The sequence below is a fragment of the Coniophora puteana genome (genome assembly GCF_000271625.1).
Source record: "Coniophora puteana RWD-64-598 SS2 unplaced genomic scaffold CONPUscaffold_4, whole genome shotgun sequence".
Lineage (NCBI taxonomy): Eukaryota > Fungi > Basidiomycota > Agaricomycetes > Boletales > Coniophoraceae > Coniophora > Coniophora puteana.
Window position 1 is genome coordinate 2,758,831 of NW_006913056.1, and position 23,515 is coordinate 2,782,345.

General features: G+C 52.7%; 8 protein-coding genes across 8 annotated transcripts; 3 read left to right on the top strand and 5 right to left on the bottom strand.

The window, feature by feature from the left end:
• Positions 1-806: 806 nt before the first annotated feature.
• On the bottom strand, positions 807-3,541 carry CONPUDRAFT_122025 (hexose transporter). The gene is made up of 8 exons (XM_007769019.1): positions 3,414-3,541; positions 3,121-3,326; positions 2,777-3,056; positions 2,554-2,713; positions 2,208-2,491; positions 1,711-2,146; positions 1,252-1,641; positions 807-1,195 (listed from the first exon to the last, which is right to left on the bottom strand). The coding sequence occupies exons 3-8, from the start codon at positions 2,863-2,865 to the stop codon at positions 983-985; spliced, it is 1,572 nt and encodes a 523-aa protein (XP_007767209.1). The 5' UTR covers positions 2,866-3,056; positions 3,121-3,326; positions 3,414-3,541; the 3' UTR covers positions 807-982.
• Positions 3,542-3,857: 316 nt separating this feature from the next.
• Positions 3,858-7,374, top strand: CONPUDRAFT_136465 (glycoside hydrolase family 2 protein; the record flags this gene model as incomplete). The annotated part of the gene is made up of 11 exons (XM_007769020.1): positions 3,858-4,062; positions 4,119-4,261; positions 4,314-4,520; positions 4,570-4,632; positions 4,691-5,749; positions 5,798-5,854; positions 5,918-6,020; positions 6,076-6,151; positions 6,219-6,945; positions 7,004-7,217; positions 7,280-7,374. The coding sequence occupies exons 1-11, from the start codon at positions 3,864-3,866 to the stop codon at positions 7,372-7,374; spliced, it is 2,943 nt and encodes a 980-aa protein (XP_007767210.1). The 5' UTR covers positions 3,858-3,863.
• A 1,017-nt stretch (positions 7,375-8,391) lies between these two features.
• CONPUDRAFT_53400 (uncharacterized protein) lies at positions 8,392-9,654 on the bottom strand (the record flags this gene model as incomplete). Its single annotated transcript, XM_007768219.1, has 5 exons — positions 8,392-8,649; positions 8,700-9,009; positions 9,057-9,094; positions 9,154-9,438; positions 9,490-9,654. 5 exons carry the CDS (start codon positions 9,652-9,654, stop codon positions 8,392-8,394), a joined length of 1,056 nt encoding a protein of 351 aa, XP_007766409.1.
• A 737-nt stretch (positions 9,655-10,391) lies between these two features.
• On the top strand, positions 10,392-11,325 carry CONPUDRAFT_152484 (uncharacterized protein; the record flags this gene model as incomplete). Its single annotated transcript, XM_007769021.1, has 4 exons — positions 10,392-10,600; positions 10,652-10,781; positions 10,836-11,103; positions 11,156-11,325. The coding sequence occupies 4 exons, from the start codon at positions 10,392-10,394 to the stop codon at positions 11,323-11,325; spliced, it is 777 nt and encodes a 258-aa protein (XP_007767211.1).
• A 481-nt stretch (positions 11,326-11,806) lies between these two features.
• Positions 11,807-14,297, bottom strand: CONPUDRAFT_164401 (cytochrome P450). Its single transcript, XM_007769022.1, has 11 exons — positions 13,877-14,297; positions 13,771-13,817; positions 13,511-13,705; positions 13,446-13,460; positions 13,104-13,396; positions 12,994-13,052; positions 12,906-12,945; positions 12,843-12,853; positions 12,608-12,787; positions 12,273-12,551; positions 11,807-12,221 (listed from the first exon to the last, which is right to left on the bottom strand). The coding sequence occupies exons 1-11, from the start codon at positions 14,228-14,230 to the stop codon at positions 12,060-12,062; spliced, it is 1,635 nt and encodes a 544-aa protein (XP_007767212.1). The 5' UTR covers positions 14,231-14,297; the 3' UTR covers positions 11,807-12,059.
• Positions 14,298-15,202: 905 nt separating this feature from the next.
• On the bottom strand, positions 15,203-18,493 carry CONPUDRAFT_122038 (kinase-like protein). The gene is made up of 9 exons (XM_007769023.1): positions 18,202-18,493; positions 18,039-18,127; positions 17,874-17,982; positions 17,492-17,815; positions 17,372-17,437; positions 17,274-17,323; positions 17,083-17,217; positions 16,802-17,030; positions 15,203-16,734 (listed from the first exon to the last, which is right to left on the bottom strand). Exons 1-9 carry the CDS (start codon positions 18,482-18,484, stop codon positions 15,551-15,553), a joined length of 2,469 nt encoding a protein of 822 aa, XP_007767213.1. The 5' UTR covers positions 18,485-18,493; the 3' UTR covers positions 15,203-15,550.
• Positions 18,494-19,716: 1,223 nt separating this feature from the next.
• On the bottom strand, positions 19,717-20,391 carry CONPUDRAFT_81393 (uncharacterized protein). The gene is made up of 2 exons (XM_007768385.1): positions 20,302-20,391; positions 19,717-20,214 (listed from the first exon to the last, which is right to left on the bottom strand). The coding sequence occupies exons 1-2, from the start codon at positions 20,331-20,333 to the stop codon at positions 19,899-19,901; spliced, it is 348 nt and encodes a 115-aa protein (XP_007766575.1). The 5' UTR covers positions 20,334-20,391; the 3' UTR covers positions 19,717-19,898.
• Positions 20,392-21,264: 873 nt separating this feature from the next.
• Positions 21,265-23,204, top strand: CONPUDRAFT_53015 (multidrug resistance protein 4; the record flags this gene model as incomplete). Its single annotated transcript, XM_007768194.1, has 11 exons — positions 21,265-21,351; positions 21,404-21,592; positions 21,659-21,752; positions 21,809-21,922; positions 21,972-22,287; positions 22,338-22,378; positions 22,430-22,554; positions 22,613-22,701; positions 22,759-22,848; positions 22,901-22,967; positions 23,022-23,204. The coding sequence occupies 11 exons, from the start codon at positions 21,265-21,267 to the stop codon at positions 23,202-23,204; spliced, it is 1,395 nt and encodes a 464-aa protein (XP_007766384.1).
• Between the last annotated feature and the right edge of the window lie 311 nt (positions 23,205-23,515).

Genomic DNA, 23,515 nt, shown 5'->3' on the forward strand with positions numbered 1-23,515 from the left:
ACGGCATCCGTCAACAGAGTAAGCTCTGGCACTGACCCCCTGAGATAAAGTCGTCGCGTACGACCCATGTTCCTAACCAACTCGTTGTATGCTCGAGACCCAGGCTGAACTGTATGAAGATCCGCGTGAACGTGCAGAGACGTGGTGCCTCCTGCACGGGCGAGCATCGTTTCTCCTCACCACGAGCAACGAACACATGTAAGCATGGAATAGGAGAACTCAACCCAGAGCGACGGCAATGATAGTGATGTGATACGCCACTGTTGACAGACTTGCGTGACCGAGATCCATGAGGGTGGTCCGCAACTTCTGTGTTCCATGAATAGGTGAAGAGTAGGATCATGTTCGGGAGAAGAGCATTCGTCAAATATCAGAGCGAGCACGTCGTGCGACAACTTGGCCAGAGAAGCGGCCATAATTCGATCCGGAACCTGCTAGGGGGGGGGGTGAAAGTTCTTCAGCATAAGAGTACCACTAAGATAACCTACGGGTTCATGAAGATGGAACGTACGGCGTACTAGGCGAAGGTGAGCCCAAGGTGAGGCGCTGGGTAAGACATTCGCGAACGCGCCGCGCCGCGCCGCTCATCGGGCGCTAAAAAGTCCCACACACTTGTCCACCATGTCACGTGCACTTTCTTCCATGTATGGATTTTCATTATGACATCCAAATGTACCAACACTGTCCGATTTCCTCTTGCCTCGGTATAGGAGAATTCTGGCGGGATACCGGTGATTCAAAGACCATGATCACGAACTACACTCAAGCTATACGGTTCCGGGCTGGAGTCCATCCAACGATGCCTTTTCAAGTTGTTTACTAGTGAATGTCACAATGCACAGGCGGACAATCCCTTTCCACTCTGCAGTCAATGACGTCGAGCGATTAGCTTACACATGACGACTCATACATATTTGCTACCAAATGAAGGAGGCTGCATATGTGCGATCAAGGTCAGGGCTCACGATCAAACACAAGAGTCCTAAGCCTTCTTCTCCACGGGGGAGACATCCTCGCGGACCTCACTAGGCTCCACCCCTTCCGAACCACCAAGAGCAGCCTTATGTGCGATCTTCTCTATCTTGTCCTCGCCGTCGAAAAGCGCTGCTGTCTCCTCGAGCGTCCGATTTTTGGTCTCGACGAGGTAGAAGTAGATAAAGACGAGTTCGACAGCCAGCCAGCAGACGTACACGATCTGTAAGGGACCAAGTCAATCAATAGAACTGCGATGAGCTGAAACCCCCCACGTACATAGTACTTCCACCCAAGCGCCTGCAACGCAATCGGGTTCACATACTGGTTAAACACCAGCGCAAGCGACACCGTGAATTGAAACACGTTGAACCCCTTCGCGCGCAGCTGGAACGGCAGGATCTCGACCGTATACGACACGATGAGCGAGCTGTACGCGAGGTTAAATGCGGAATAAAACAGGAAGATGAACGCGATGACGGCGTGGCCCGCGGCTGGCGCGGCCGTCTGCGCGTATCGCGCGAAGCAGATCACTTGCGCGGTGTAGAACAAGAGCATCCCGAGCGTCGATGCGAGGAAGAGGGGGCGGCGACCGATACGGTCGACATATAGTGCAGCGCTGACGGACCAGATGAGGTTCCAGACTTGGAGGATACCGTTGATAAGGAGCTGTGTTCCATGTTCAGTCCGCGTGAACAGTTATTGGGACGAAGAAGAGATGAATAACGGGCTGCCCACCTGGGTGCTGGAGCTGGTAATCCCAATCTGGTCGAACACCTTGTTGAGATAGTATGAGACCAGCCCATTGCCAGACCACTGCAAAAAGAACGCAATTGCAAGGATGATCCGCATGCGCCTGCGATTCCCCGGCGTCGCTATAAGCGTCTTCCATCCGACGTTCTTCGAAACTTCGCGGTCGAGCGTGATGGCAGCTTTGATCTCCTCGAACTCGTACTGCACGAGTGGGTCTTGTTCGTTTCCGTCTGCGTGGTAGTACGCGAGCATCCCGAGAGCCTCAGCTTCGCGGCCTTTGTTCACGAGCCAGCGGGGAGACTCTGGTGCGAATAGGACAAGGATGAATTGGAGGACCGAGGGGAGGCCTTGTAAGAGGGAGGGCAGGCGCCATGCCCAGGTCGAGCCAATGAGAAGGGTACCGTAAGTGGTCCAAGCCGCGCTACGCCCCAATCAGTCTGTTTCCGATATGTGCATATAGACGATCCACGCCACAAACTCACATGGTAGACCCAGAGTACCATAGTCCATTGTACATCGACGTCAGCGGTGCTCGATACACCGGGTACGCGATCTCGGTGACGAGCATAGGTGCCGCGTTCGCAGAGAAAGTCAGCCCGAAGCCGATGAGGAAGCGCGCGCCGATAAACATGTTCACGGACTGCGACGCGGTTTGCAGTGCAGTGCCGACCAGCATGATGGTCGCACCGAACCAGACAGTCTTGCGGCGGCCAATGCCATCAGAGACGTATGGCGCGAATGGGTATCCGGCGAGTGCGCCAATGTTCTACAGGTGTGTGGGATCAGCTGGGGAAATTTTCGAGAATCAAAGACAAGACACGACTTTACCTGGATGGCGTTGAGAAGGCCCAGTTTCCCGCCTGAGGGGTTGTCGAATGCGTCTCGCCACTGGGCGAGGGACTGCAGTCCGTTCATCATGCTCCCATCATAACCGTTGGTTGAGGACGTGATCAACAGGAGAACGATCCACGCATGTAGTACAATCAGCCTAAGCGACAAGAACAGTGTCGGTTATGCAGGCGTAAATAGGTGATCACGAACGCATACATACCGCTTATTATTGTACCATTTCCTGCGAGGATCGATGAGATGAGCGAAGGTGGTTTGTTCAGAGCTGACCACTGCTGCTCCACCCGTCATGGTTGTTGTAGCGTGCAAGAGAGATGGATTTGCGGGGGATCCAGGGTTAAGCGTGTGCTCCAGACAAGCGGGAACCAGCTACATTGCCGGAAACCAGGAATGGTAGAAGAACGGGAGCGAACGAGGTTGCGTAGGTTTGCGCGCAAGACGCTGGTGGGGCATGGGTCGCAGAACGGCGACCTTGGAGTTACCTGAGTGGGAGAGACAATGAGTACGCATTTTGCGCCCTTACGGCATACATCACGGACCACTTACTGATGGAATTGGATGCGTGACCTTGATGCATACCACCAGCAACGGAGCGAACGCTGATAAACAGCCACCACTGTTTATCGAGATCTTTCATGTTAAGACAGAGCAGGCGTAGCTTTCTTTTTATCAAGTTGAAGCATCGCCACAGAAGGCAATACCTGAAGGTGTCGAGTATCAGCCAGAGACGTGCATAAGAACAGTTAGGATATCTGGCACATGATGCATCAGAGGCACAATTCTAGGTTGCTGTAGATCACCAGCCTCAATGAGGATTCAAGAGTCAGCTAGAAACTCACTTTCGTGGCTCAAAGTACGCTACGTGGTAGCAATGAGCATACCGACCATGTCGGGCGCTTAATAAGCTTCAGGCGCCTAATTCGCTCCAAGCTCTAGCTGTACCATATCAGCTGCTGATATCCGTTTGGATCAGATGAGATCATATGTCATAGGAAGAGTATGATGAAGTTGAGGATGGATGGACGTGAAGAGCAAGGCTGAAGAGGAAAAGTCGCCAAAGAAAACGCGCAAGAAGCTGACGTACTAGCCCGGGCCGTATAGACTCCGTTGCACGATCACGTGTGGGCGCCACTTGCACAAGCCGCGGCCGACACTTGATCTCACTTGATCCACTCGATGAACATTCTTCTAAAGGTCAGCTGCCTCGCCCATTCCCGCGCACGAGGTCATGTAAATCTATAAGACCATCGTCGTCCCCAACATCCCTTCCTTGACCTGTGCATGTCACTATGACCTGGCTTCGCACGACGCTCCTCGCGTTCAGCTTGTCAGCACCGGCCTTGGGCCAGGTGTTCGACCTCTCGCAGCTCTCATGGACGCTCAAAAATCAGAATGGAAGCATCGCCATACCAGGGTCGCTGCCTTCGCAGGCGCATCTCGACTTACTCAAGGCAGGGATCATCACGGAGCCACTACTGGGTATCAACGGTGCGTCTCAAAGCTTAGTGCATTCAACCTCTCGTTGTCTGACATGAAACGTAAAGACTACACCCAGAGGTGGATCATCTATGACAACTGGACCTATACTGCCGACCTGTCGAGTGTTATCAATGGCCAAAGCACTAACTCTGGTTCAAGCGACACGACGTTGCTCGTGTTCTACGGCATCGACACCGTTGCAAACATCGTGCGCTCAAATCATGACTTCCATCACTTGTGCTGACGTCATGTGCTCGTAGACATTTGCAGGTCATCCCGTTGCGTGGGTCGACAATCAATTCAAGCGCTATGTCTTCGACGTTTCTGGCTACCTAGAGTCTCCAGCTGGAGACGACAAGAATCTTACGATCGCCCTCGAGTCTGCTTGGTATTACGGCCTCAACGTCACGTCGCGCCCCGATGCGGAGTACTTCCCGAACAACGCGAACGCAACAACCTCGGACGACGTGCGTCTCCCATGACTATCTCAATACAATTAGCTGACTTCGCCGCTAGTATGAGGTTCCTAGTGTACGTCAGTGGATTCGCAAGATAGATGACGACTTTGGATGGGATTGGGTAAGTCTCCCTCTATCGCCGTGCTTCTTTTCCTCCTGACGCGCGCAAACGTGCCTAGGGCCCTGCCTTTGTTCCCACCGGCGTCCACAAGCCCGCATATCTGGTGACTCTCGCGAACGCCAGTAACCCCACGTCGCCCTCCACACCTACTCCTGAGCAGCCCTTCCCTTCAACTCCGGGTACCGGCTCGCCCTACATTGGCGAAACCATCTTCCTAGATGAAACGTCTGTAGACATTTACAAAGTCGGGCAGAACGGTACTGCGCCGCCTGACGAATCTGCAGACTGGGTTCTCAACGTCACATTTGGCCTGCGTTCGACGACCGCCTACCAAAATCCGACAGTAACACTCTCGCTCCCCGAACTCGAGCTCACCTCGCAGCCTCTCGACCTCGACGCTATCCCGGCGCAAGTCGGCGACGTCACGTACAGGAGCGTCAACTGGACGATCCCAGACGCGAAGCCGGAGCGGTGGTATCCTGCTGACCTCGGCACGCCCAAGCTATACAATCTCACCGTCACGTTCACACTCTCCGGTTCCAGCTCCTCATCGTCGTCCGACAACGCAACCACGCTGACACAGACCATCCGCACCGGCTTCCGCACCATCTTCCTCGCGCAGACGGCCTACAGCGACACTGACATCGCACAGCGCGGCATCACACCGGGCGACCAGTGGCACTTCGCCATCAACGGCCAGCCGTTCTACGCCAAGGGCACGAACATCATCCCGTTCGACCCGTTCTACTCACGCATCTCGCCCGCCAAGGCGCGCTGGGTGCTCGAGAGCGCCGTCGCGTCCGGGCAGAACATGCTCCGCGTGTGGGGCGGTGGTGCGTATCAGCCGTCGGATGCGCAGACGGACGGGGGCGTGTATGATTTTTATTCGGCGTGCGATGAGCTGGGCATTTTGGCGTGGAGCGAGCTGATTTTCAGTGATACGCTGTATCCCATTAATGATTGGTACTTGGAGAATGTGGAGGGCGAAGTGAGGCAGAATGTGCGGAGGGTGAACCGGCACCCGAGTAATGTGCAGTGGGCGGGCGGGAATGAGATCGAGGGGATTGTGATGCAAGCGAATACGTCGCTTGCAAACGGGACTCATTATTTGGATGAGGTCAGTTTATTCACGGTTGTCATATTGCTACTGCTGATGATCCTGTAGTTTGTGGCGTTGTTCCAGGATTACCTACATGACATCGTTGTGTCTGAGACGAAATCGGTAAGCTCATCTTCTGTGGATTGATGATACATCGTGCTTGTCTTACATTTGCTCGCAACCCAGGTCCCTTATACGGACTGTTCTACGACGCATGGCGTCCTCAGCCTTGATCCATACGTCCTTCGATTTGCAAACGGGACAGAAGGCTACATCTACGGTAACAGTGGTATGTTAAGATTCATTTCGACGCATGATGTGTCACTAACACTACTTGGCTAAAGAACGGTACAACTACGACCCCACCCAGGCGTTCAACCTCAGCACCTATCCGGTCTCCCGGTTTGTGAACGAATTCGGGTAAGTTTAGTCACGAGCATTAGTTTCCCTTACACTCTTCGCTGACCGACGTATCCCATTTCGCTAGCTTCCACTCCCTCCCCTCCTTCTATAGCTGGGAGGAAGTCCTTGAGTCACCCGACGACTTCTCCTTAAACTCGACGGTCGTCATGTCGCGGGACCACCACCCGCCCGCCGGCAACCTCTCCTTCCCGAACCCGAACGCGCCGCAAGGCCAGTACCAGATGTCCTCCGCCGTGGAACTCTGGCTCCCCACGCCGAACACATCCGACTCGAATCAGACATTCGCGCAGTGGTGCTACAGCACCCAGGTCTTCCAGTCGATGAACATGATCGCCGAGATCGCATGGTACAGGCGCGGCGCGGGGCTGGGCGAGAACAACCTCGGGAGCCTCGTCTGGCAGCTGAACGACATCTGGCAGGGCGTCTCGTGGAGTGCGATCGAGTACTCGGGGCGCTGGAAGGTGCTCAACTACGGGCTGGCGGGCGTGTACGCGCCCGTGATCGTCAGCCCGTTCTGGTTCCCCGAGAACGAGACGCTGACGGTGCTCGCGACGAGCGATCGGTGGGAGAGCGTGAACGCGAGCGCGCAGATGACGTGGTATGATTGGAGCGGGAAGGTGCTGAATTCGACGACGAGGAGTGTGGAGATTCCGAGTTTGAATAACTCGTTGGTGTTTGAGGGGACGGGGCTGAGCTCGATCCTTCCGCAGGGCGCGAACGCGTCGGACGTGTGGTTGCTGCTGAATGTGACGGCGACTGTGGATAACAAGACGGTTACGAATGAGCAATATGTGCGTCTCTCTTCCTCCGTCTGTTATTGTTCAGGGATGACTTACATATTCGATCTAGTTCACCCCTGCCTCACTTGCCGATGCCAAGCTCGTCGACCCGCAAATATCTATGACGTCTAGCTCAAACCTCACTTTCACACTCTCTGCCAAGGGTGGTGTCGCACCTTGGACATGGATCGACCACCCGGCTGGCACGGTCGGGTACTTTGTCGACGCTGCGACTGAGCGCCCATCAAACGGCTTCTACCTCATTCCCGGTCTTGACCGCACTTGTGAGTCCCTTTTTCTTTTCCTATGGCAAGCGAGGATGATTCATGGGGCGTGTGCTTGACAGTGCAATTTATGATGAGCAAGGAGACCTCGAGCAACTCGATTCCGGAGCCGAGCGACTTCGTGGTGAGGTCATTGTGGAATAACACGCATGCATAGCAAAGGAGACTGTTCGAAGGTACTGATTCAAGGCCCTTGGCGACGGATTCTCCCCATGTAATCATTGTATTGTATGAATAAGAAGCTTGATCTATACTTCAGAAATGGCACAATCCACGTTTAGTCTGAAGGCGATAGCAGTTTATTGCCTTGTTTGCAACAAGATATTCCTCACGCATTATTCGGGTGGCGCTCGGGGAGCTCAATTGACAACACATGTAGTGGGAGCAAGAGACTCGTCAGTCACCCAGTGCAATCTATTGCCACGCAACGTGGGCAACGAGCTCAGTCCACGGCTTTGCCACAACAGGCACCCAGCAAGCTCAATGCGGTCTGCCAGGGAACTTGGCCACCCGTCGTCAGGTCATTGAGAATCCATATGATGTATTCCGCCTCAGTCCGTACATGAATTGAGTACTTTAGCGGTGCTCGTTTTAACACAAAGAGGGGCGCAGTTGTTCTCAGGGGGGATGATCGTTGCTCTGGACGTACGTAAATCACCTTGAAATGATCAGCCCAATCACAACCCTCTTGGTCGGTCTTATTGTTTACATCAATGGGACGCTGCAATGTGGCATTGCCGTACGACGCACGGATACATGGCTGCAACACAATCCGTCATAACATTGTTTGCCTGACCCACCATCTGGACACCGTTTCAGTCGTTGCAAAGTTCATCGAGAGAGAAGGTTCAATAAACGTCTACAGGCCTTCAATCGGCATAACAAATCTACCAGTCCAGAATGGGAGAGCGAGACGCGGACGCTTGGATAGCTCGGCGCTCCATCTACCATTGAGACGGTTGTATAGTAGATTGAGGACAACCTGCGGGATCAAATAGTAGCATTGGACTTGAACGATACACGTGGATAGCATGACGAGGAATATCAGGGCTAAGGATATGGTCCCGGTTTAGTCGTTCTAGGTTTCCCCAGGACACTATGAGCCGATTGGCATTACTGGCTGAGTCAACAAAACAACGCAGAAGCGGGAAGGCTAGCTCTGTCTTCAAGGCATCTACTGTAGAACTGGAACGGCAGGTTTGTGCGAGTAAATATAAACAATCCTATCAGGCCAGTGCTTTACCACACGGCCAAGCCCTATAAAAAGATTCCCATGGCGCTTTGATGCGCGAGATCGTACCTTCCAAGCAGAGAGTCCCTGAATGAGGTCTTGCAGCCGCCTCACGGCTTCGTCGATGGTCGGTCGCTTGCTCGCGTCCTCTTGCATCATATCCTTTGAAAGATTCCGCAGGAAGTCGAAACCGTTTCTTCCCTATGGGACAACTAAGTATTCCGCAGTCCAACGAGGGTCGACACTCCCACCTTGACAAACTCCTTATCTACCCAATGCCCAAGACAGTAGATGTCTGCAAGGAATGGATCATAAGGTTCCTTAGAGCGAGCTTCTGGGACAGTCTTCACTCCACCGAGAATCCGGATATCGATGTGTGGTTCCCCTTCTTCGAAACGTCGGGACAAACCAAAGTCAATAAGGTAATACTTAGGGGACTTCCATGTACGACTTATGTAGCGGGCCTTCCTGGTGAGATCGCGTGTGTATTCCACCTGCGCTGGATGAAACTCCTCCGTGAACATGGAGCCATCCATCATAAGGTTGAACGTAGATATGTCCCTGATTCTGGTCAGCCGGAATGATATAAGATCAGCGCATAACCATACCTATGGGCAACGTTATTATGATGCATAAACTGGAGACCCTAAGGCGCACTCCGTAAACCATTTGTAAGGCAGCTGTAGTGTGCGCGCCGAGACTCACCTCAAATATTTGCTGAATACATCCCAACGCCTCTCCAATGGTATCGAATGCAGGACTGTCGTACTTGCGAAGTATGGGCATAACTAGGATTTGGGCACGATCCTCGTCAGGCACCTCAAGAGTCTCCAAGAGAGGAACACAGTGATTTCGCGGATCCGACGCCTGGGGCTCCTGGCTGAAGAACGCCTGGACTTTTTGCTCATAGCGACTGTATGATGGCCTGAGGAGTTTCAACAGGACCCTCGTCTGATCACAGATACGAGTAGCATCCATGAGTCGAGCACGCTAGGTTGTCAAAGTCAGTTCAGTATTCCGAAAGACCGAGTCGGTACGCACAGGCATAGACAGAAAATCATCGCATAACATCAAGTCCTTCTTCGGATCTGCTAGCCATGACGCCGTCCATCCAGGAGCCCAGCGAGATCGCAGTTCATAGCCAGACGTCTTGAGCCACTCGTAATGGTTGACCCAGAACCTCTCTTCGTCGCCAATCTCGTGCATCGGAGTGAGTTCTTCGGTTCCAAAGATTTCCTTGTTCATGACTCGACGCTGCTCATCATACGAGAGGGCGACCTGTTTGCTGCCAGAAGCAGCCATGTCAACAGAGTGGAAAGCTAGCTCAACAGAGGGGAGGAGTAAGGGGGGTTCAGCGCGGTTGTGGTCAGCAGGCGCGACATGCACGTAAAGCTCTTGTTGGATTTGACAAGCGCGGGAAAAGCCTGATGTGATCTATGGGTCCATATGTAAAAATGATCGGAGATGTAAAGGCGCGGGATTCAGTCCAAATCCGGCAGTCGGAACTTTGAAAATACAACAATAATCTGGGACTTCCGCAGGCTGTACTGTACGTACATGCCAGGTGATGATGCGGTTACGCGTGCATCTCGGAACAAATCCCAGAACTAAATTACAACTTCAAATTGGTTAGAGCGACTGGTGGCGCTGTCTCTTGCCTAGTACAGGATGGATATTGTCGGCCCTACGAGAAATCGCCCTGAGTCGGAGAGAACTCAAAGAGAACCCTCAGAGTCATTTTATTGTTCTCTTTTGAGTAAGTGTTCCTTTCGTAGAGAAGAGACGATGCTACAATCCCCCCAACGATTCACAAGCTCAGGACACCGATCGCTGAAGGTATAAAATCAAATGGAACTAGTGCCATCGCTAACCTAGTCTCAGGCAGACTCTCTATCACCCGTCCCGCTCGTTTCTCTCACTCCTTTACTCATCTTTTCGTTACTATGGGGGTCGACGTTCCCAGTAACGTTGTCAACATTGTCTGCAAAAGCGGCGAGTTCATCATCGGTCATACCTTTAACGGTCAAATGAAGGCTATCGAACGTCGCATGAACATTTCCCGAACACTACTCAAAGAGATGCCCGAAAGCTCGTATGATCCAAATGTCGTTTCTCCCGAAGAGTTGGAGAACATCAAGAAGGAGTTCAGAAAGTACGCGTTTGCACGTATCATGGCGCTAATTCTCATATGTTGCTTTTTCAGTTTGGAGACTCTGTATCAGTCTTTAGTTAGACTTCGGACCAAGTGGTCCACCTCTCACTTTAGTGTTATGGCGATCAGCCAAGCGCATAAAACTGCGGCTGGGGCGAAATCTCTCAAATTCGGATTGAGGGTACGTTGTTGTATTTCATTCGGCTGGGACGTAGACATTAATCGGAGACCTCAGGAAGTGTCTGAACGAGCAGCCAATCACGAATCGTTACGCGAATTTGAAGCCCAGATTGAAAAGGCCACATTAAAGGTCAAGGTGTCTGATGCCAGGGCGTTACCTTCAGCTGGATCTGAAGGTGGTCCAACGAATGGAGCATCAACTTCTACTATCATCATGGCAACAGAGAGGGAAAGTCAGTCCCAGGTACCATTGCGCGTGGACATCTCCCAGACAGCAAGAACTGATTCTGCTGAAGGTGGTCCTAGGGAGTGTGCGGTTCTTGGTTAGACAAACTAGTATCCTTTTGATCTCTGCCTAATACCTTTGACGCACAGACTCGCCTACCTCTGAGCCGACGGATCCGGAATACATGAAAGCACGCCATGAGTTTCTAGACAAGGCTGCCGACGTACTGATACGTACTGTGGCATTGGGTTACCCGACCCTCCATGTCGACGCTGATACCCTCAAAGCGGCTGTTCATGCGGTGGTCCTTGACAGATAAGTCTAGAGGACACGCGTTCGCTTGCCATTTATCACCAGTATTTGTAACGTTAGTACACTAAGTTACATTCATTCGAAGAGTACACCCGTCAATTTTCTACATAGTAATCGTCTCATTGTCTGGTCTCGGTTCTACTTTCACGACGTGATCCGAGCGTGCATACCCGACGAGCATTATCATGTGCGCTTGCACGAGTCTTTGTATCCCGCCATGACACCGCAAAGTTTGTGTGGACCAAAAGGGACCAACAAGGACCCATATCTGTTTCATGAGTCTTGTGATTCGCTCCTGTAGCAAGCTCTCAGAATCGTCAGAACTATCTGAACGTGTGAGTCGGTAATGCATTTCTGATGGCGTTGCGATGCTATCGCTGCCAGTCGGCTCAATACGAGGTTATACCATACGTGTGTACCTATCAACCGACTGTGAGCGGATAAAGGAAAAAGCCATCAGCTATCCAATACAAGGACGACAATAAATACGTTTTCCTCCCGTGATGCCCAACATCGAATTTGGTAACAACAAGCCATCCTCTAAACCTTCTAAACCTTCAAATTACTCCATCGACGACAGTGATACCAAAACAGAACCCATCTTGATTACCACAGCAGAAATCATACAAGCTTCTGCACCATATTCTCCTAGTAGGTTATCCGCTCGATGGATGAATTGTATAAACATTGGGCTAATATACGCGTGTCTGACTGGTGGCGGCGGGCGTCCGCCACTAGAGCTTATTCCACGGTCCCTATCTTCCGGACCCGAAGAGGCACGCAGCATCCTTCCTCACCCATAACTCTGGGACGCGGCGTTATCCCGTTTGTGAAGTTCATTTCTACCTCGCGCTCGTCGGACATCTCGAAAGCGAAGTGTCTTACGAGTACACTCAGCACAACCTATTGTACGTCATCAGTGTGGAAATTGGAACCATAGCCACTAACGCTTACTTTCATCTCAGCGACAGCCAGACCTTTTCCTAAGCACGTCTTCGGGCCGTCGATGAACGTGAATATGCGGCGATGGCGAGAATCGTCAGAGCCATGATCAGTTATCCACCGCTCGGGTTTGAACTGCCTAGCGTCAGGCCCCCAAACATCCCGAGACTGGTTTACGGCCTTGATGGGTATGAACACAGTAGTCCCCTTCGTAATCGCAATTCGATCTGTTAGTTTTCCGGAGGCTGTTGTTACCGGCTTCCTCAGAGGAATGATGTCGTCTTTCTTTGCCTAGTCAGAAAGCATATTAGTGTTGCAGCACCTTGTTTAACGAAGGCCGTGCTTACAACTCGAATGCCATCTGGGAGAGATGGGTGAAGACGTAAGGTTTCAGAGACGACGCCGTCGAGATATGGTAGTCGGCTGGCCAAGTCTTCCCAAGTAATCTCGTCAGTGGCAATCTGAAAAATCTCTTGACGCAGCTTGTTCTGCACGACTTCATTTTGAGCCAGCTCGATAAGTGCCCACTGAAGGGGAGATAATCTATCAGACAAACGGCAATACTAGAAACAGACTGCTTACAGTCAACGCAGCTGAAGGTCATCGTAAGTCAATACGCAAGGTGAGGGCAAGTCTTGAATGTACCTGAAGTCGTCTCGTACCCAGCGATCAGCATGAGCTTCATCTGGGGGTTGTCAGTTTCCATGTATATGCCAGTAGGTGGGAGACACACCTGTGAAATGATTTCCTCCTTATGCATACGGCTTTTGGCGCCCGCTTCTTCCAACGTTGCTAAAACAGGGTTAGGTTTTCGTTGAAGTTCTTTCCACCGATAATGCTTACCTAGGACCTCTAAAAGAGACTTCACTTCCGGGCTACTATACCCACCTTGAGCATTATCAAGCAACAAAGTAGCAATGTGATCCAAGCTTTGGTTAAGCTTGGCGAGCGGCGTAAATGCCGGGTTTGGGAGCTTGTCGGAGTACGGAAGGAAAAGCATTAATGCAATGAATGCCAACTGGAGCTTCGACATATTCAGCGAAGCGGTGGACTGAAGGGCGTCAGCAACTTCGCTCTCCTTGCCTTCAAGGGTGCCAAAGTCGTGACCGAAACCAGCGAGTCCAATGATGTCTAGCCTGTCGCGAAACATCAGCGGAGAAGTATTGAGGATAGGGCCTGCATTACGATATGCGACTCATCCTGTAAAGAGATTAGATATTTTCACACAAAAAGCAACGCAGATACTCTACCATTGCTGTACTTCGATGATCGCTCCATCAACGCCGTCATCAACAATGTCATTCCAAGCAGTCTTTGCCTGAACAACAATCAATACCAATATCGGAGACAGACTAGTAGTAACCTTCAAAGCGCAGGCAGAAAACACGGGAACAAGGCGCCTAATGGCGGTGTTGTTGAAGGCAGGCGCCAAAACACGCCTCTTTCTACAATAACATGCGATTCGCAATATCAATATTGAAAGTCTACGGTCCTACGTCTGAGAGCTCACCGCTTATGTTCCTCGCCACGAAGCGACAGCAGGTTGCCCTTGCCGAGCTGAAAAAGTATATCAGCAACCATGCGTCATCACTATCAACCGAAGCAGCCCAACTCACCATGAGCTCGAGCGAGATCTTTGCAATCTGTGGTGCGTCGTAGTCCTCCTCGTCGCTCGCATAGACGTGCTCTAGGCCCACCGGATCGCACAGAACGGTCCAACGCATTCCAGCAACCACTGGGAGACTAAATACACCACCGTACTTGGAAATCCACTCGACCATCTGGGGACTGCGGTCCTTGAGCTCGAACTTGTCGTTCGTACCGTACAGGATACTGCGTCGCGGGGGGCCGCGTAAATGTGTCGTACGTCGACGAGCCTGGACATGCCCCCAGATCTTCAGCGTCACCCATACCGCAAGGATGGAGGCTATGGTCTTGCACGCAGGCAAAAAGAAGGGAAGCGACAGCATAATGTCCGATGAATAAGACGATTCAACAGCGATGGTGCGAAAGAGATTGCAGGGGCTTGGTTTGACTCGTGGAAACCAACGAAGAGCGAATATATAAGAACGCGGGGGCTGCGGCACAGTCCGTTCAGCTGAGACTGACTGACACTTGCGCAGTGATGCCGAGAAGTCGTGCCGAGCGTGAAGCAGAAGAGCGCCCAGTATAACAACGAGGAGTTGAAGGCACGTAAGTCTGTGCTTGGCGTATCTCGATGTTGTGTTGATAGGGAATGACGTACCTGACGTGGGGACACCCTCGACGATGCTGCTGAGAGGGTCTCAGCCCGTGTGCGGAGGATAACATGTTCATCGTGGAATGAACGACAGCTTAGGCGCTCGTCATCATCAGGCACATTACTGTGAGCCGCGCCGCAGTCCGTCCCATGCTTGGCTTCAATCGGCGAGACGATAGCAACTTCCAAGAGCGCGACCTGGAGACGGGAGCTCGAATGTCAGTGGCCACCACTCCTTATGCGTGGTTTACTAAGAACAATACCATGAGAATACCTCGGGTGCCTTCACGTTATATGTCGACGGATGTCTGGTCAGTGGGATCGAGCCGCAACAACGTGGAAGATGGAAGAGCATCTTGATGGCGGTAACGCTTGTGCTACGCTCGATTCCATGGCGCTGAAATGCTTGATAGGCAGCTTAGTGTCGGAGAGAAGTCGTAACGATAGGTTACAACATGTTACAACCACAGATCTCAGCGTGTGAGCTTGGTGTGAGCGTTAGAAACCCCGTGAGAAAACTTGACAGGCGCCCACGCTTCGCTTCCGAAACCTCCCGGAGCCCCTGAGCGTCGTACTCAACTCGAAATCCAGAGTCACGACGAGACACACAGAAGTGTTTAGGATTTGTATGGACATGAACTAATGATATCGACAAGCTTTAGTCTTTACTGATAGAAATATGCAAACAATGTAGAGGTAGGGAGTGACTATAGTAACAGCGACGGATGTGTCTAGTCGCGCACGACGCGGCGCGCATCTAAGTTATATGTAGATTACGTTTTGTGTGAGAGCTCGAAAGCAAGAGCATTTTAGGTCGGAAACAAGGAAACAATGGAGAAAATCAGAGCAAGCAAGGAGAGATATCGGAGTGGGGCGAGTAGAAAAGGAAGGATATGTTCCTGATCCGGGAGAGATGAGACAAGGATTACATTTAGAAAGCAAGACAGACACGAAGCAAGCTAGCAAGCAAGCAAGCAAAGAGTAAAGCAAACAAGCACTATAGAGTCATGATGAGAGAGCACAGAGATAGCGTCGAGTCCACCTGCTCGACTTATGCACGACGCGCCGCCTTCGCGGGGGCTTGCCGCGTCGACCGCCTGGGCCGACCGGAGCCAGTGCCACTACCAATGGCCTCACTGCTGCCAATACCACCCCACTCCTCGTCCTCGACCGCCTCTTCTTCAGCAGGCTTAGTAGCAGCAACCGCGGCAGCGGCGGCGGCGGCAGTGGCGCCTCCACGACCACGAGTCGACCGCGTCCGCCCACTACGCGTCTTCGCGGGGGATGCCATCTCCACGTCGACAGGCTCCCCATTCGCATTGGCCATAAGCACCGGCGCTGCGGCCAAGGCGCTGCTGCCATGGCCGCGACGATTGCCGTTCAGAGTTCCAGAGGACGATGACCTGGAGCCCGAAGCAGAGGACCCCGACGAGGCAGCCGCCCGCCCGCGCTTCTTCATGTTGCCCCTCGCTGGCTTCTCGGTCAACTCGCCTCCACTTGGGATAGAGTTGAGCTTGCGCTTGTTGCCACGTGTGGTGGGTCCTGGCCCCGCCACAGGCGCAGGTTCGGGAATAGGCTCAGGCGGCGGAGGAGCGGCGGCGGCGGCAACAGCGGCGGCGCGATGCTGCTGCTGGTATTCCTGCGACGCGATGACGTGCCACGAGGACTCATCGCGAATCGGCTGCTGCTTGCCGGGACTATCGCGCTGGTCGTGCTCCTGCTGCTCCGCGACGGCCATGCTCTGCCTCTGTAGTGGTATCCGGCGCATGCCTCCGGCCGATTGTGACGACGGCGAGAATGGAGTCTCGATAGCAAGGGCGATTGGTGTCACAAACCGGCTTGAGCCGGCTTGGTCACCGGTCGGGGGCGTATCGTCGGTGTCGGGGGCACCACTAGCTACAAGAGACGCGGCGGGCCCGCCGATGCTGCTGTTGAGCTGCATCTTCCGGAGTCCGCTGTCCATCGAGGGATCCGCATCATGCATCTCTGCGTCTGCTCCTTCCTCGCTTTCGTCTGGAATGCTGGAGAGCGAGCTTTCACCCATCCCGAGTGATATCACGCTATCTTCGGCCAGCTGGGAACGGGGCTCAGAGGCGACGGAAGGCGCGGGTCCTTCTGCGTTTGATAGGCTGTTCTCGCGCGCGTATGTGGCGAGCCAGGGGTGCTCCTTGGCCTCGGACATTGACATACGATGCTTGGGGAAGTATTGGAGCAGGCTCTGGACGAAATTTAGAGCTGTTCATAGTATGTTGCATTAGATAATTTGCTTCATGGCGTGATAGAGAAAGGCGCAGTAACACACCTTCTTTGCTAGTATTCACGCTCTCCAGGATGGCCCAGTCAATTGTGCGCTCGGCGATACGGACCTTGATGTCTTGTATTGATTCGTCTTCAATGAAAGGTGTTTGCCCTGTGAGCATGGAGAAAACAATAACGCCGACACTCCACGCGTCGACAAGATGGCTGTATCCTTCCTGGTTCTTCTGCGTCACAACCTCGGGCGCAAGGTATGACGGCGTGCCACACATCGTCTAGCAATCTCGTTAGTGTATAATATAAGGGATGGGCGAAAATTTGACGGACCTTCAAGCGCGTCATGCTATCGACGACCTTGGCAAGACCGAAGTCAGCGACTTTGACGACAGGCGGGTTACTGGACGTGAGTAGCACGTTCTCAGGCTTCAAGTCACGATGAACGATTCCCTGAGCATGAACATACTGCATATATGCGCTGTCAGAGACGCAGAAGCGGAAGAAGAATAGAAAATATGCACAGTAAGAGCGTCAGCGATTTGGTACGTGATATGGCACGCCAAAGGCTCCTCTGCGAGCAGGTCAGAAAACGTCACCGGGATCGCTTATAATCACGCACCCAGCCCATCACGAGTGCAAATGTAATCCAGTAGGTCTCCTCCGTCGACCAGCTCGAGCACCAGATCTGTTGAACGAGGATAAGTACCCGCTTAATCGAAATCCAGAGTTCACCACGCACTAATATTCGACTCTTGGAAGAACACCTCTTTTAACTGACAGATGTTCTTGTGGGTGAGCTTCTCGAGAATGCTAATCTCCTTCACGAAGTCCGCCGCCTTCTTCGCCTCGTGGTCGCTGGTGCTACTGTGGCTCCCGGAGCTCGCTTGGGCGCGCCTGAGCGTCTGGGCATGGATGATCTTGATGGCGTACCACTGTCCCGTCTGGCGCGAGAGACCTTTCATGACAGTGGCGAAAGAACCTTTGCCAAGTTCGTGACCCAGGTCGTAGAACGCATGTAGGCCGCCCTTGGGCGGGCCCGAGGCCATATGACGATAAATGAAGCCTGGAAGAGTGGATATCTCGCATGAGAGAGGTAACATTGGGCAGTATAGACGACGCACGATAGTCCTCCGAGGGTGACTCGGGTTGAGACCGGTGCTGCCCGAACGCGATCTCGTTCCCGTCCTTCAAGATTCCAGACTTCCCTTTCCCAATCTTCTGTCCGTTGATCTATATACACAAGCGTTAGTGCGCATATAGCCATGTTTGAGTGGATAGACGCGTACCCAGGTGCCGTTGCTCGAGGTATCATACACCGTGACATGCGACTTTTCGTCGGTCCTGCCGTCCCAGCGAATCTTACAGTGCTTGTTACCTAAACGCCGATTCAAGTGGTCAGCATACACTCTCAAATAGTCGGGAGATGAATGAGACGTCGCGGATACTCACTAACTTTGAGGCCGGGGAGAACAACCTCGTTCCCTTCCTGGTTTCGGCCAACGGACACGACGGGCTGAAGCTTGAAGAGATCGATACGATTGAGCGACTGGCTGCATGGCTGAAGTACGCCCCAAACGTCGTTCTTGCCGCCTTCAGTACTCTGGGAGCCATCTTCCGTGGACTGAGTGGCCTGCTGCGTCTCGTGTTGGGTCTCGGTGGCCTCAGTGGTCGCGTCGTCGGCCATGTTCGCGTCACCCGCATGGTTAAGGAAGTCCTGGATAGCAGCTTGCATGGTCCCAACGTGAATCTGGGGGCGATTGAAGAGTGGCAGACAATGGGGGTGTTGTGGATGAAAGGAAGCTGTAGACGCGCGTTGGGTTGAAAGGGGGGTTTTAAAGAAGGGTTGAGTGGCAACTTGCTGTGTCGTGCTGATTTTGTGGGTAGAACGCGACAATGGGGGAAGAAGGATATATCTCGTGCCTGCGACACGCGTTGGCGAGCGAGGTCACGCTTTGGACGTTGACCACAGGGGGTGCAGCGACAAACCGGCAGTGAGAAACAAGCAAGCGACCCGCGACGTCTCTATTCCTTTTCTAGAAGTAGGTGTTTTGACCCCGTATTCGATTCCGCGCGTTGCTCTTGAAGCTGTTACTCTTGTTCGAGGCGTGCGATGACAACGAAATGGACAACAGCGAAGATGGGCTCGATGGAGGACGAAGAGGGCACGGTAAAAGAGAGGGCGCGCGAGACGGAACCAAACATTTATTTCGCTTGCGGTCGGGGTCCTTGTGGTCGCCATGTCGCTTGTACGTAATTCTATGTTAGCGAGTTCTCCGCTCTTGGTCTCCACAGTCCTTGCCACAGCTTGACTATCCTTCAGAGCATCGATTCCTGTGACACATAACCTTGACCATACTGAACGAGTTATTACGGCTAGGTTTTGTTAATGCCAGTATGACCCTCACGATGAAGTTATGGCCCCTCTCAGGATACGATAGCATGAACCAAACTTTTGGCATATCTCCACTGACCCGCCACAAGGCGCAAGGTCGTTGTACTTGGCGACATTTTTGTCCTCCTAACAGTTCATTATTGCCGCTACGCCCAGATTGGCCGATCGAGAGTCGAGACGATCTTGTACTTGAGCTACCCAGCTCGAGCTCCCGGATGTCAAGGCAACGATGCTTAAGATACCCCGGCGCTCAGTGGATCGCAACCATAAATCAGACACCTGGGTCGACTCTACCAGGTTGCAACGGATGTCGCACTTGCTCGGATGTTCTCAATGTTGAAGCTGCAGAGCGTCCCCGCAAGCGAAAGGGTTGCCAAAGGGCATTGGGGAGCTGTGACACTGGGAGCGTCAGCAACACCCAAATCGGGCATGCCGCCCTGAACGACGCGGCGGCTGCCTCTTGGCCATCGCCCACATTCATGTCCGCGTCAACATGCACCTACAATCCATCTCGGTACGCTGAGCACTTCCCCACACGATGGCGCCCTCTACGCTACGCACACTTCTTGATTCGGTACCGGAGCTAGCCTAAATGCAATCTCGGCATACATCACGGTCTTCACAACGTCACAACAGACTTCCTTGACTGTCGTTTCATACCAGCAGTGCAGCTCTCTTTCTTTTCTTCTAGACGGAAGAACTATTCCAGTGTCTAGTGTCTCAGCCCCCTTGCCCCCCTCTCTGACCACTCTTCTCATAGGCCAATTACTGCATGTGCTCCGATCGAAGCCAGGCTCAGCAACAGCAACTGCCAAGGCAGTCCTCTGCCTCCTGCTCCGTTCTCCGAATTGTCTACGCAGTTCTTGCATGCGGAAATCGACGTTTTGTTGACATCATACTTCACGTTGCACTGAACCCAGCTGTCATCACCAGCGTTAGATCCGTCCGCTCCACACTGCTGAAAGACACTGTTGAAGGGACACCCAGTCGTGCCGTTGGCAGTCGTAATGTTGCTTCCTAGCTCGGAGCAGCAAATGGACTGGATAGTGGTGTTGCTGGCGACACATCCTACGGCGGGGATATATGTCAGCCTTGAAGCAACTTGACAGAGCGAACCCAAGATTAGCTAGGCTTTCGTACCGATAAATTTGGTGCTAATGGGAAATGGGGTGCTACTGGGGGCGGCCATGATCAATGTTTGCACTCGATCGCAAGGATGTCGATGGAGATCGTATGGTATGCCTTCATCATCCTACCCTACATTCTCATACTTAACGGTCTCACAATGCTGTATAATAGCTTGGCAAACTCGTTGCTCACAGCATTGACCATCCGGATCAGGCACTAGGCGGTGCCCCTTGCGATCACCGTCATCAGCTGTCACCACACACGCTAATCATTGATCCGGCAGCCCCCGGTATGCCAAGGATGGTCAGTACCCTGTTTGTGTATGTGCGTGCGTCGTTTTTCGACATTGCTGTTTCGATGAGTCTCGGTGTGGCGGATCACGGTGTTGCGTGCGCGCTAGCGAGGCTTACTGGAACGCGCAAGGAAGACCTACCAAGAGACGAGGCTGCGGTGCCCAGCAAGGGATGAAACTATATGACTTTGTTTTCAGTGACTCCGCAGGTAGCTCTTTGAGGGACTCGGGGTGTGACCAAAGATAGCCTGGAGATGGTTCATGAGGGCTCGGCCATGTCTTCGATGAACTAACACTGTCAAAGACTGAGGGTGACACTCGCTGCCCGCGAGATTGCCTCATTTTGCTCCGTTACTCCGTCAAGCGACCGGCTCAGAGTTTGTCCTCGGTACCGGACGTTCTTGTTTGCCGGTCCTTGAGTAAAGGTTCAAAGTCGTGCCCGGTCGCAAAGCATTATGCTTACTCTATAAAGGTCGTCTCGTGCTCACCGCGAACACACGCTTAGCCCGCCCTCCGCACGTCCAGGCAAATGGCCGCTCAGCTAGAGCCCGTCGACGACGCTATGTCAGAAAGGACCTCGGTCACGCATGTTCCGTCGGCGCGGGACCTGCCGCAAGCCCCTGACATAATGCTCTCCCGGGCTGATGGTGAGATAGCCATTGCGGATTCCAAAAGTGAGAAGGGCGAGGTCAAGGTGGCGATGACGGAGTCGGAGGATGATTGGGAGGTGGATCCTATAAACCCACGGAACTGGCCATCGACGAAGAAGTGGGTATCCACCGCAATTGTAAGTCTCAGTCCACTCCTTGTGTGTCACAGAGTTTAACCCGACAATGGAGGTCGCCTCGTTCACCTTCGTCTCTCCTCTCTCGAGCTCGATGATGGCTCCTGGTCTACCCGAGATTGCCGACAAGTACGACATCACGAGCTCAACGGTTGGCGCGCTCTGCCTGAGTATCTTCCTGCTATCGTATGCGCTGGGCCCGCTCATCCTCGCACCCTTATCGGAAATGTACGGCCGTAAATGGGTGGGTCGTGTGCTGGTCAAAAGTGGCCTTTGGGTGGATCAATCTCATGCTGGCGGTCCGCTGTAGGTCCTCTTTCTTGGCAACATCGGTTTGCTGGCGTTCAACCTGGGATGCGCTTTAGCACCTAATGCTGGTGCGCTCATTGCGTTCAGGTTTCTCGGTGAGAGCCATGGCATGATAGTATTGCTGAAACCAGACTGACTCGCTAACCTGCAGCTGGGCTTGCTGGAAGTGCACCCATTGCATGCGGAGGAGGAACAGTGAGCGACCTCTTCTCAGAGCGAGATCGTGCCACTGCTATGGCATTATACTCGTTAGGTCCTCTCCTTGGTGCGTTCGCATAGTTCAAGCAACTTGCGTAAAATCCCATTATCTATAGGTCCTGCCATTGGGCCGATCATGGGCGGCTTCATCGCCGAAAACGCTGGCGTCTCATACGTCTTCTACGTGACCGTTGCTCTCTGTGGTATCGTATCCATCGTGGGCTTCTTGTTCCTCCATGAGACGTATGCGCCCATCATCCGCAGGCGACGTGATGAGAAGGCTGAAGACCCCGAGAAAGCGGCCATTCGACGGGCGTATCTCACAGAAAACTCGCCTAGCAAGTGGCAGTACCTGTGGGTGAACATCATGAGGCCGGCAATCCTATTGACACGCAGCTTTGTATGCTTCATGCTGAGCCTGTACCAGGCGCTGTGAGTACTCCGTTCATTTTTACATACAATATAAGGCTAACATTTCAAAGGATGTATGGCATTTACTACCTCATGTTCGCAACGTTTCCAAGTAAGCCGAAGATCCTAGAGGGGTGTCGTTCCGGGACTAATCGCTGGATAGATCTGTTCACGGATGTATACCACTTCAACACTGGTATTAGTGGCCTTGCTTATATCGGACTCGGCTTTGGTTTCGTCTCGGCGACGCTGTTTGGAGCTAACATATCCAACAAAATATATCTTCATGTGAGTTTTTTGACATAAAGTTCCGACACGGTCTAACTTGAACTCTCGTGTTCTTTAGCAACGTGCCAAAAACGGCGGTGTAGGAAAACCAGAGATGCGCATACCTGCTCTCATGTTCGGTTCGCTTTTCGTACCAGTGGGGTTGTTGTGAGTATACCATCAATTCCAACGGCATGAAGTGCTTAGCACCGTCACGGCAATTAGTTGGTACGGGTGGTCTGCACAGGCACAGATCCACTGGATAATGCCTATCATTGGTACCGGTATCTTCGGGTTCGGTCTTATGACAACTTTGTAAGCCAGCTCGCACTTTCTGAGTGGTCCGTGTGCTAACAACTGCGATTAGCCTGCCTATTTCCTTGTACCTCGTAGACACATTCGCTTACGCCGCTAGTGCAGTAGCCGCAGCATCGGTGTGTCATGATCCCTCGGTTTTACGTCTCAGACCTAACCTATCTTCAAATCAGGTACTTCGTTCGTTCCTAGGCTTTGTGTTTCCGCTCTTTGGCGAGCAGATGTACGCAAAACTCGGGTACGGCGGTGGTAACTCTCTACTCGCGGGTCTTGCTATCGTGCTTGGTATCCCGTTTCCCATCTGGATATATTACAACGGCGAGCAGATTCGAGCACGTAGCTCTCTGGCTCGATGAAAAGATCAGGTATACCCCGCTGTATTTTCGTGCTTTCTTTTATAGACTAGGGACCGTTTCTCTGTAGTGTGTTGGTTAATCTGCGGCATCATTTTATTTACGACCTAGAGTTCAAGTCCTTACGCTCATAGACGTGTGCCCGTAGGCTGGTCCGCCGGGCGCTTGACGAACAATATGCATAGTCAGAGTTATAGTACAGTATGTAGCCTAGCAACTCAAAAGCAATCCAATGAACTTGGTTACAGTGAATTCGCTCCACTCTTCTGGACCAACTTCGGAGATTCAGTGTACCTGTAGTTGTTCAATTTTCT

Excerpts from the sequence above, each read along its gene's own strand:
- CONPUDRAFT_122025 (XM_007769019.1), bottom strand. The coding sequence starts at position 2,865 with ATGACGGGTGGAGCAGCAGTGGTCAGCTCTGAACAAACCACCTTCGCT. Across the intron at positions 2,147-2,207 it reads TGGTACTCTGGGTCTACCAT|CGCGGCTTGGACCACTTACG; the intron begins GTGAGTTTGTGG and ends ATTGGGGCGTAG. Across the intron at positions 1,196-1,251 it reads CGCTTGGGTGGAAGTACTAT|ATCGTGTACGTCTGCTGGCT; the intron begins GTACGTGGGGGG and ends GGTCCCTTACAG.
- CONPUDRAFT_164401 (XM_007769022.1), bottom strand. The coding sequence starts at position 14,230 with ATGCTGTCGCTTCCCTTCTTTTTGCCTGCGTGCAAGACCATAGCCTCC. Across the intron at positions 12,946-12,993 it reads AGGAGGAAATCATTTCACAG|ATGAAGCTCATGCTGATCGC; the intron begins GTGTGTCTCCCA and ends GACAACCCCCAG. Across the intron at positions 12,222-12,272 it reads TGGCTGTCGCTGAGATGAAA|GTTGTGCTGAGTGTACTCGT; the intron begins GTAAGCGTTAGT and ends GACGTACAATAG.
- CONPUDRAFT_122038 (XM_007769023.1), bottom strand. The coding sequence starts at position 18,484 with ATGCAAGCTGCTATCCAGGACTTCCTTAACCATGCGGGTGACGCGAAC. Across the intron at positions 17,218-17,273 it reads AAATCGCTGACGCTCTTACT|TATGTTCATGCTCAGGGAAT; the intron begins GTGCATATTTTC and ends GCATATATGCAG. Across the intron at positions 17,031-17,082 it reads ATAGCATGACGCGCTTGAAG|ACGATGTGTGGCACGCCGTC; the intron begins GTCCGTCAAATT and ends CGAGATTGCTAG.
- CONPUDRAFT_81393 (XM_007768385.1), bottom strand. The coding sequence starts at position 20,333 with ATGGCCGCCCCCAGTAGCACCCCATTTCCCAT. Across the intron at positions 20,215-20,301 it reads AGTAGCACCCCATTTCCCAT|AGGATGTGTCGCCAGCAACA; the intron begins TAGCACCAAATT and ends TATCCCCGCCGT.